General features: G+C 41.4%; 1 protein-coding gene across 2 annotated transcripts in view; it reads left to right on the top strand.

The window, feature by feature from the left end:
* Spata48 (spermatogenesis associated 48) overlaps positions 1-11,148 on the top strand; it is a 55,799-nt gene extending 44,651 nt beyond the window's left edge. The window contains exons 5-6 of one of the 2 annotated variants that reach the window (XM_028779202.1): positions 5,083-5,187; positions 10,942-11,148. In XM_028779202.1, coding sequence (XP_028635035.1) covers positions 5,083-5,187; positions 10,942-11,065 — 229 coding nt within the window. In that variant the 3' untranslated portion in view covers positions 11,066-11,148. The remainder of the gene's footprint in view (positions 1-5,082; positions 5,188-10,941) is intronic. The other variant, XM_028779198.1, reaches the window with a different exon arrangement.
* Positions 11,149-12,187: the final 1,039 nt, after the last annotated feature.

The raw sequence follows: 12,187 nt of genomic DNA, 5'->3' as shown, positions 1-12,187 counted from the left end.
TCTTGTTGATTCTGCATAGGAAGAGCGTGATGCGCCCCAGGGCCTTTCAATGAAGGAGCAGTGACCCTGGATAGGCTACAGTAATGGTGAGGATGGCTCAGAACATTTCCACTTGAACTGAATGTGTGGAACTGGAGAGATGTCTCCGCAGCTAAAACGTGTGCTGCTCTTCCCAAGGACCTGAGTTCGTTTCCCAGCACCTGCATTATGCAGCTCACAACTGTCTATATCTCCAACTTCAGGGATCCACTGCTGCCTTCTGACCTCTGTGGACACTACACTCACATCCACATAAACATACAAAGACATTAAAGATAAAATTCTTTTTTAAGCTTAATTTAATTTAAAATTAAACCTTTTAGTAAAATAAAAATGTAAGATGAACTGGACATGATGTCTCACATTTGGAAGCCCAGTGCTCAAGAGGCTCATGCAAAAAGATTGCTAGAGGCATGGGCTACATAGTAAGTTTCATGCAGGAAAAAAAGAATTTTCAATTGGTCTCTGGTCACCCCACAGCTTAGAGAGGCCCCAGAGTTAAATTAGAATTAAATGTTTCATTGACTGCCTTCTTTTTTGCCACCATGGTCTTTGCCCACTTAGGTTCTTTAAGTCTGTTTATTTCTTCAAATGGGTTGGTTGGGTGTGTAGCTCAGCAACAGAGAACTTGCTTAGTGTGCATGACGTCCTAGGTTTAGTCCCTTGTGCCACAGGGGAATAGCGTGTGTGTTTACATCATCCTCCTGCTTTGGCTGAAAACCTGCCAGGATCTTTCCCACGTAGTCGACTGCATGAGCTCTGATGTCCAGGCTGGGAACTGGTCCTGCCGCTTGAAGTTTGCTTGACTACGAACAGAATACTTAGACTTTGTCTTTATTCTTTCCTGTAATACATGTACATGAGTCAATATAAGGTATAGGATTATACAGAAAATTGTTTAAGTTATATGAGTCATTTTAAAGAGAATTTGTTGTACAAAATGAGTATTAGGTCTGTAGTATACTGGGAAATCTGCATATGTGGTTAAATCTTTAACCATATATTCTACACACCACATGACTTTTCTTACATTATATGTAGAATATATTTTCCACATTTTCAATTTTATTTTAAGTAAGTTCATTTACTTTTAAGTAGTCTAATTATACTTTAAACTAAACTATATTCTCCTTATTTTTTGCTGACCTGTAAGTATATATCATGTGTATATAGAATAATGATGAACTGAACTTGATGTCTCACACCAAAAAGCCCAATACTCAGGAGGCTTATGCAGGAAAATTACTAATATTGCTGATTTATGTTCTGAAATCATTTTTTAAGAGTTTTACCTTATTATACTTTATTGAGATGAAACCGTCAATCCTCAACTTAGCTATCAAAATATCCAAACAAAACAAAATCATGACTCCTAAAGGAATTGGGTCTCCAAAGATGGGGTCAAGGCCAGGAAGCTAGAAGCAAAGATAAAAACAAATGAAGAGTCTGTGCAAATGAGGTGCTGATTCTCGTCTGTCTTCACACGGGCAGGTAGAGTTCTCTAAATATGCAGCAAATATCAAGGTCCATTCCATTGTCTCTATACCTTTCCTGGCTTTCTTTCCTTCAGCTGAAAAACATCCCCTCCCAGAAGCAGCTTGGGTGTCCCAGAGAGTCATCTTTAAATCTATGTATCTATACATGTATCTCTAAATGCATATAAGGCTGCATTTAGATGGCAAGTGCATATATATGCTTATATCACAAGAGGGCAAAAATGCTCTCCTGTGATGTCCCTGTAGGCCAGGGTTAAGCAGAAATATATTTAGCATGAGTGTGGGTGAGAACTTTCATTTTCAAATATCTTAGCACTTTATTATGCAGCTGAATTCATCCTTGGCCTAAGCAACTAGTTTGTCTACTAGTTATATAGTATGCCGTCAGTATTCCACAAGATGAATCATAAAAAACAACCTTTATGTAATGTAACATAGATGCCAATCAAGGTCAGTAAATAGTCTACAAGCCACAGAGGCACACAGAGCTGTGTGGGATTTTAAATGAAGCCCCTCTCATGATTGACACCTTGCTAGTGTCTATCTCTCTGGCATCCTAGCAGCCCAGGCTGAGGATTACAACTTCAGAAGCACTTTACTTCTGCAGGTGTTTCAGAGGCAGTGGAAAAAACCTGTCACACAGATGGCGGGGATTTCCTTGGTACCATGCATGGAAGCTTCAAAGAATGCTTGGGGGGAAGAGACACACACACATCAGTAGTTTGGCTTCATTTTTGGTACCTCTCCACCTTACAGCTACACTTTAAGAAACTCCCGAGAAATCCCAAGGGACACTGTCCAGAACTTGACAGCTCATGTTCAGTCATATAGACCCTTCCGACTGACTTTACAACATGGCTTTACAGCAGGTTCCCGATCCTCATCCCATTCTAGAACCTCTGAGAAGTGATAGCTAGCACTCCCAGATTCCCAGGCCCTGTCATTCCTGATTTAGTCAGAGTAGTGGAAGCTGGTACATAGATCACCATCTTTTAAACAGCCATGGACTTCAGTGTGTGCAGTGATCTGCAAGTCTTTGTAGTTGTGTATACTGCATAAATTTTGCATTCTCCAACTATGAGGCTTCCAGTTTGTAAATATTTTATTTTTTTTAAATTGTCCTGTCTCTATTTTTTCAACTACAGTTGGCTGAACTGGGGCCCAGAGAGCTTTCCTAGAGGTTGATGGCATCTCACAGGTTATGAGTGGGTAGACAGGCTTGCAGAAGCCGGTCTCTCAGTCGTCTCAGTGCAGAGCCTTGTTTTTTGCTGTTTTTCTAGCCTCAGAAAACATGTCAATTCATCTCATTTATTCTGACCTGTAACTCTTGATGTGATTTTCCTTTGTTTGTAAGTGTGGAGGTATAGCCAATGTGATTAGCTTTAAGCCAGTAGGCCATCATCAAGACCCATAAAATGACACACTCAAATGACAGCTGTGAGCTTTATTGTAGCAACTTCCTGCTTGCTACATAATCTTCCCATAACACTCTAATACTAACATAGAATCAACCTAGGAAAAACACCAAGAAGTTACAGGGTGAACTATAGTCACTCCACAAGACCTTTAGGTTATATCACTACCTAATGTCAGGGCGGAGGCAACAATGTGCCAGGAAAATCTAACCAGACACCAGATCCCAGGGCTGATGAGAGGAATCACTTGATCTCTGTCTTCACTCTGACACCAGAGCATGCACTTACCTCACTAACATCTCTTTTGTTTTCCTGTCACCTAACATTTTAAGAAATGTATTAGTCAGATTTCTGTCAATAAGAAAAAATGCCTGAGATAAGATATCAGCTATAAAGAGAATATTTACATATATGTGTATTTATATACTCTCATATATATATGTATATATATACACATATATGTGTGTGTGTGTATTTATGTATATATACGCACACAGACACACACACACACACACACACACACAGACACACACACACACACACACACACACACACACACACATATATATATATATATATATATATATATATGTTCATAGCACTAGAGGTTTCAATCCACAGTCCTCGGTCATGTCCCTTTGGATCTGCTATTGCACAGTATAACATGGAGGTCACAAATCCTGGAGAAGTCTGTTCAAATCGCAACCAGGATGCAGAGAGAGATCGACCCTAAGCAGCCTCTTAAGAGTCCCCTCCCTGTAACCTAACTCCACCTCTGTGTGCCCTATATACCAAGGGTTCTACCACCTTCTAATGGTACCCCAAGCTAAAAGTCAGTCTGTCAATACGAGAAAGGCCGATGGATGATATTTAAGATATAGTCCATAACGAGGAGTAACAACTTTCCTTAAGCTCCTTTAATGTCTCTGCAGCTACATCACTCCCAGAGAAAATTTTGTTGTGTGCATTAGCTATAAGGAAAGGACATAGCCAAGACATCCACAGAGGAGTTCTCCTCTGGTAGACATTGGTCTGTTGCTTCTGCCTTGTATTTAGTCTTGGAGTAAAATTTAAATAAGAAATAAGCATAAGGTATCATGTGTTTAAAAAGATTGCCAGGGAAGGGAGGGACAAACCACAGAGTTAAAAAGATGCAGCTCGGAGTGTGTTTACAATGGTGGCTGTAATTTCCCTGCAGTGAGACAGCAGCAGACTGAGGCTGAGGTGCTGATGGTTGTCAGCTCTGGGCTTGGACGCCTGCATTGTGCTCAAGCTGTTTGGTGTACAATTGGTCTTTTTTCTTGGGCTCCCGGTAGTTAAGGCAGCCATGTTATTATAAGCAGCTTCATGTAGGGTTCTGTGCTTCATACTCTCCTTCTTCTTAGGAAGCCATCTGGGTAAGCCATTTTGAATGTTAAGGCAAGCATATTAGTGATTCTTCATGCTTTCCTGAATGACTGAGTTAAATTATTCGAGATTCTCGGTTGACTGCCTTTGCTACAGAAGTCGTCTCTGTACACGCTACAGAACCTTCTCCTGTGTTCTTATGTTTTCTTACTCTATCTATGGTAGGGAAAGAGAAGAGGAAACAGACCAGTAGGTAGTTTAAAATAAACAAGTCCATGCTGTGCTAATGCGCAGATTTACATGTATTGTCAATGCAGGGTTTCAGAAAAGCATCTGAAATCTAGGATATGAAAGATCGTGGTGGCAAGAAATACATTTGACCAAAGACACCTTGAGTGTAAATAGAAGCATGTGTCTTTATTGACACCAGAGTTATCAGTGCAAAGTTATGTGTGGCATAGATATGCTGTTTACTCATAACGAATCTTCCTTCCTTCAGTAAGCAACTTACCTCACTGATAAGTCACGGACATGCATATTTAAAATGATAGTTAAATATACCTGAAGTAAGTATTTTTAGCACCAGAGTTGAGATGTTGCCTAGATGAGTGCATACTGATGCTGCCTTTCCTGGTGGTATACCCAAGGCCTGGACCTTATAAGGGAGGAACAATTTTAATGCCTCCCCCTTTCTATTTTTTATATGTGCTTCTAGTTACTATGACTCTGTCACAAATCATTACTTTAATTTCCTTTTATGCCCCTCTTCTCACTGTTGACTTCAGGTCTGCGAATATCCCAGGATACACTGGCAAGGTTCATTTCACAGCCACCCACCCAACAAATTCTAATATTCCATCAACAATGCCAGCAGATTCAGAGATGAACCGGTAAGTAGGAATCCTATTACTCTGTTTGCTTGCATACATTAGAAAGAGAAATGATAATTATGGCTATTCCATTAAAGGACAATTAAATACTAAGTGTGAATTTGCAGTGCTTAAGAAAAATGGAGAGACAAGTCCAAAAAAGAAAGCAGTTCATTTTCCTACTGAAGGGAACTTGACACAGAACTGCTTTGGGGAGGGGGGCATGCAGGTTAATGGATTAATGGTCCTGTTGACCATGCTAACAGTGGTCCCTTTAGGCTCTTATTCAGAGCATATTGTGAGAAGGCATCTTCATCTCTGAGACACCCCCCGAGTTGTGTATATACATCATCAATCAGCTATTATCAACGCTGCACGCTACTTAGTGTGTGTAGCAGGAGTCGTGAATGCCTTTCTTGTAAATGTCTTTTTATAAAAAAAAAAAAAAACAAATAAAAATCTGTTGAAATTCCCAAGGATTTTAATGCCCATTTTTACACATTAAAACAGAAGGCAGTGGATGGAGAGAATAGAAGAATAGTTTATTTACAATCAGTAGTGGAAGGCGACCCACTACTCTCATCGTTCCTTCAAATTTGTAAGCACTTGGTGGAGGTCTTGGTTTCGAACTAAGAGGACTACAGAGTTCTGAAAATGCAGGTGTAACCTGAGTCTAAGGCAGGCATGTACAAGTGAACAAGATATGCTGGATGTTCCTCCCTGTCACTTGATCCAAATAACTCTACCCAAATCATCCTGGCAGTGGTGGTGGTTCCCCTCACTAGATACCTGCCCCAATACTGGGTTCTCAAAATAAAACACACACACACACACACACAGCCTTATATTTAATATGCCTCAAACAGGTCAATGGCTGGTCCACTTCAAACCTTCACATAGATAACATATTCCCCTCCAATATTCCTGAGTTATTACTTACTAAAACCTGTATTCCATCTTGGCTGCCCTGGACTCAGACCTGCAGCCCTCGTGGGCTAGTTCCTCAGCACCTACATGATGGCTATATTCTCTGTCTGGCACATCTCAGGAGTGGCTTCCACTCCTCTCCCACCATGGCCACTCTCCCCTTTCTGCTCCTTCCTCAGTCCCTTGCCCGGGAATCCTAAAGTCTTGCCTCTGTCTCCCTGCCCAGCCATTGGCCACCGCAATTTTATTTACCAATCAAAGCCAACTGGGGGCAGGGTCTCTCAGAATGTGCACATGAAGATTCTTGTGTAATTTGGGGAACCAAATTAACATAATACATGCAGCATTAAACCAAATCCACAACACTTTCCCACAAGGGCATCTTTTCCTCTAGATCACATTTGCTCAGTGGGGGAATATTCCATTTATCACATATGTATCTCCACTTGGGCAGGGCACTGAATACACACATCTCCACAATTAAATCCAAAATTGTGAAAAGAACACTAAAGAAAACATAAGAGGGCCAGGCACAGCGGCACATGCCTCTAATCCCCAGCACTCACTTGGAAGACATGGATGGGCATTATCTCTCTGAGTTCAAGGCCAGCCTGATCTACATAGAGTCCTAGGCCATCCAGGGATACGGAATGAGACCCTGTCTCAAAACAAACACCACAAGTAACTGAATAGAATAATTTGGAGCCCTGAAGCAGGCTCATGTCATAAACATGTCATTATGTCATAGTGTCATAATGCTGGCATCTAGAATATGCAGTGTGTGGCTAGGGAGGGCTCTCTGAGGACTGAGGCTAGGACTTGACCATTAGGCAGAGCTCTTCTTTCCAGAGACTGGAATTTTCTGGAAAGCTATAGCTGTAAATGAGAACAGCATCCACAAAGAGGGTCACCCAGCTTCTCATTTTGTTATTCATCCATTTTTGTTTAATCCACATGTTCTCTTACCATATTGTCACATAATGCTTGTGTCCCAGTGATTCTTAGGAGCACAGCTAATTCACAGGGGGTGAGCAAGAAACTGAACAAGAAAGAAACTACCACAAAGGATGACTCCCAGAACCATCAAAGTTTAATCACCTTGCATGCTCAGTTGCTGTTACTGTCTGGGTACCTGACTAGGAAGGGGCTCTTACCAATCACAGTTCACACTGAGGAAACTGAGTCACATATAAGCGACAAGGATTTGTGGAGAGTTGAAGAAGATCCTATAGTAGAATTGCTTCAAGGAATAATTCTTGGAAAGGAGGGGTCTCAGATACTTGAATGTCAGGGGACAGCATCCCTACAAAGCGTAGACAAGAATCTGAGGTAAGAGACTAGGGCCACCTTAAACCTTCTGTGTATTCTTCATCCTACAAAGGCTCTTCTGTAAATGCAACATTAAAGGATAGGATAGGAAAGGTATCATTTGGCAGTAGGCTTTCTCAGCATATCTAAATTTCTATTTGACAACCATGTTGCATACCCAGCCATCTCTCTGGTCCTAAACATCGCAATAGAAAACCAGTACCTTTCAGGCTAATAGTTGGAATTCAATTTAATTTACTTCTAAGACTTTGTTTCCAATATTTGTAAGTAAAATTAAAAAAATAAAATTTACCAGACATATCTAAAGAAATATGGTGTTATATGATATACATAGAGAGAAAGAGATAATTTCTAGAGTCAACCAGATGAATACATTCATCATCTCAGTTTTTCACTCCCAATGGCAAGAACAACTAAAGTCTACTCAGGAAGCAAAATTTCTGAATGCAGTACACTGCTATTACCCATTAGCCCCCATGTCATGTTAGATCTCTAGACTTGCTCTTATCTACTGCCGTGGCTTGTCCTCTCACCAGCATCTCTCCGTCTCGCCATTTCCTCCTACCAGTCTTTCACCCTTTCTAACCCCTCTCCCTTTGTATATTTAGGGTTTTGTTTAAATATAAATTCACATTAAATGTGATCATACCATATTTTTCTTCTACTTCTATATTGTTCATTTAGCATAGTGCCCTTTAGGTTTGCCCACGTATGGCAAAGGTCAGTATTTCCTTTTACATTACTCAGCCTCTTTTCTAATACTGGAGAATATTCCAGAAGGATTTTAATGTATAGTTATTCATTAACTCCCCCATCAATAGGCATCTGGATTATTCCATATCTTGGCAATTAAAGATCGTGATGAACATGTGATATAGATGTGTCTTTGAAGCAATTCTCAGATCTTTAGATGGCTATGCTCCTGACATGGGTTGCTGGACTATCTCAGAACTCCATTTCACACATGCCCAGGGCTTCCCATGCTGTTTTACATAATGACTGCACCAGTCTACACTCCCTCCAACACTGGGAAAGACTCCGTCCTCCCCAGTGTCACCAGTGTCCCTTGTCTTTTCTCCCTTGATAAGAGTCCCCCTAGAAAGTGTGAGACAATAGCTCATTGAGATTTTATATTTGCATTCTCTGGTCATTGGTGATTTACAGCATTTTTCATATACTTTTTTTTCACAATTTTGTCTTTTTTGAAGAAAGTCAATGCAGGTCCTTGGTTTTTGTGTTTGAGTTGAACTGGTTGGTTGGTTGGTTGGTTGGTTGGTTGGTTGGTTGGTTGGTTGGTTAATATGTCTTGGATATTAACCCTTTATAAAACACTTAAGTCACAAGTATTTTTCCCAATCCTTAGGTTGCCTTCTCTTTTTGATGTTTCTTTGTCTTGCAGAAGCTTCAGTTTGCTACATCCTGATCTTATTTTTGACTTGTAGCCCCAGCTTTTGCTGTGATATCCAAGATAACATTGCACATTTCCCATGTTACAAATCCATTTCTGAAAGCAAGACTGAAACAATTACAATTTTGTTGCATATAAAGAACATAAACAATGTCCTCATTAAACACATCCTTGTACCTACCAGGATAGAAGAGTGAAGATTAGAAGTTCTGCCTGGCTGGCTCATGATTTCCACTATGAATTTAAAGACCTCCATTAGAGCAAATGGGGGCATTTTCTCATAGCTCTCCGTTTTGTTTGCAATCCCACTTAAACCCCAACTGTGTGAGGCTTTACCCAGACATCCTGTTGCTGTAACACCTTCCCACACATCCTGCACCTCTACATAAGCAGACAATCCAACAGCAGGCAAAGGCTCCTTTTGTCTTTCAGACAAACCTCTACTCTAAACTGAAAGTAACCCTTTGTTTTGCAATCAGAGAGAAAAATCCAAGTCTTTCCTAGGAATATTCTCATTCCATCAGGCTCCTGATTCTCCCACAGTTGTCCCCAACACACACATGGATGTCTTTTATTACCTCAGAGTGAGCACATGCTATCTTCTGAGGTAACATTTCTGGGGCTCTTAATCTGAGGGTGAAGAACAATGGAAATAGCAACAACTAGAGTGTTTCCTTCAGCTCAGAGAGGGTTTGCCATGTCTTTACTCTGACCAGTGTACAGCACACAGTTGCCCCTCACAAAAACCTTCAGCAGCTGAGGTGCTTCTGGCCTGAGAAAGGACAGTCCAGAGGAAAAGGACAAGCGTAAATTTAAAACAACTCTGTAGTGATGTAAAGATGCCTCTCACAGAAAGGCAGGCCATCTGCATTTAGTCTGGACCTAGGGGTAAAAAGAAAGGGGAAGGAGTGACCAAAGCTCTCCTCCATGAAGTCCCTGTCTCTGACATTTTTGTACCACTCTGTAAGTGCTTTTCTGAAAATGTCTAGTGCAAAGCATAAGGCCATGTGTCTGACTACTGCATATCATATAGACTCTGTGAGCCGCTTTCCTCATGGTTGAGTCTATGTGGTCTAATACCTGTTTCCTGTTGTATTTTCTTCTGAGCATCATGTTATTTGGGAACTCTTGCATTTTTTTACTCCACTGTATGATTTTAAGAGTTTGTAATCTGTTCCTCTCTTTTTAGACACCCATGCCTGTTTCTGCACTGGCAATAACCAAGCCTTTCGGGACTACATATAATCTTCTAGTCCTTTCCATATGCCCCTATAAAGAGACCTGGGCCAACACTCATTTCCTCCACTACTCTACTCTGCAACTCATAAGTCCATCACAGATTCCTTTTCTTCCTCCCAGGAAGATGTTCTCTCGCTTATGAAAGGCTTGTCCTTCCCTCTCAACTTGAAACCTCTCCATTTCTGCTCATGTCTTACTTAGCATCTGGCTTTCCTCTGCTGACTGGCTAGTCTCTTGACTTCTAAACTTCTTAAAGAAGCAATCACTCTCAGTACCCTACTTCCTCTTTCTCCTAGCCTGTCCCCCAACCTTATGCCATCTGAATTCTGATAGCACTGGTAAAGTGAGGGCTTCTTGCCAAATTGAGGACTAATGCAGGGTCAGGAGACTGGAACCGTTGACATCTCTTCACACAGAGGATAGGGACGGTGCATTTGCCAGGAGTCTTTGTAGAAGATAAGACCTCAGGGCCAGCTTGAGCCTTTTAATTGCTTAAACTCTGGAGGATACATGAAAAGGAGTCTCCATTCTGAATTTCAAGCCGTGTGTAGTGAACTCCAAGTGCCTTTAAATTCATATGGGGCCAGGCTGCAGAATAGATGGGAGCTTTCGGGTTGGTCTATGTCCACCTCTTTTCTAAGCATTTGCTATAAATCTAGGATACATTTTTAGAAACAGAACACATGACATGGTAAGCAAAGCAGGGGTGGCCATTCCCAGCCTCCTCTTGTGACAGTCTCTACTCCACCTTTCCCTCCCTGGGTCCTCTATCCCTTCTATTTCATGCATCATCAGTTGGATAAAAGTGAAGTATTTGTTTTCATGTTGACTATTTATGTCATTTTTTTCTTCTTGTTCCATTCTGATCCTAGCCTCTTACTACAAGAAATGAGAGTTGACCACTTCCGTCACCAGGGCCCATTGTCCCAAATGGTGACAACTGTGAAGCCCTACAACCCTTTCAACAAGAAGGAAAAAGAAACCATTGAGTACTGAAAGAGACCACACCCCTGAGAGACTTCTCAGTCCAGCTGGGGGAGGGCTTTGTGCACAGTGATGGAGAACAAAAAGGAACACAGAATGGTCTAAATGTGTCTGTCTTTATGAATCGAGGTAAACAGAAAAACAGCATGTCCAGGCCTGGACTCAGGCGCTCCCTTCCCCTGCTGGTAGCCACTCACCCTGGTCTGTGATCCATGATAGTGGCTGGGACCCAGAGAGGCCCCACAAAAGGAGTCTTCTTCCATTTTGGAATAGGGAGCCTCCCTAGAGGGTCATAGTTTGAGAAATAGAGAGGATCTTGCCCAGACCCCAAGAGGTAGCAGTGGGAAGCTGAGAAGTGGAGACACACTATGGTGTATCCTTTTAGTCACCTAGGGGACAACACAACATTGAGACATTATCTAGAGACAGATAGGAAAATCATTCTTTCTTCTCCAGGATCTCTGCTGTAGAGCATGAAGCATTCCTATGCTCCCTGAGGGTCCTTAGACAGGCAGGACCAACCATATACAACTTCAGATTAGTGTGGCCTGACTATGCTTCACTAACAAGCACATAAGCAGCAGAAGCACCCCAGGGTCTTGCCAGTACAGTTCTATTTGTAGATTCAGGAAGCATGTGCATGCTACTTTGTATACATCTGTATGAGCCTATTCGAGTTACAAAGTACTTGTATAATCTTATTTAATTTGCATTTGATGTTACAACCCCACATTACAGTCATGCAGCATTATACACATGCCTTGCTGTTTTATAAATAAAACACTTTGAAGCTAAGAGTAAGGTACTTATCTGGAACTCGGATTATCTGGCTTTAGGTAACTTACCTCAACTCTGACCCATTTCTGTGAGGATTGGGTAACCTTCAATGAATTGTTCACAAACAAAACTAGACACGGAGGGAAAGCTCCATGTGTTTTTAGTTTTTTTTGGAGTGCTTCTCAGAGATTCTTTCTGGCATCTCAAACTCCCCCAAAATACACAAGAGAGGAGTTTACCACATAACTCCTGTACAAATGCATTCAAGGGAAGCTAGGACTTTGTTTTCCCAGAAAACGAAACCGGGAATGTAGCTCGCTTTCTGTTGTGGAATGATAGGTTGCCTTGGTGGACAAG

The sequence above is a fragment of the Grammomys surdaster genome, unplaced genomic scaffold, assembly GCF_004785775.1.
Source record: "Grammomys surdaster isolate TR1022 unplaced genomic scaffold, NIH_TR_1.0 67, whole genome shotgun sequence".
NCBI lineage: Eukaryota > Metazoa > Chordata > Mammalia > Rodentia > Muridae > Grammomys > Grammomys surdaster.
This window is presented reverse-complemented; position numbering and strand designations above follow the sequence as displayed.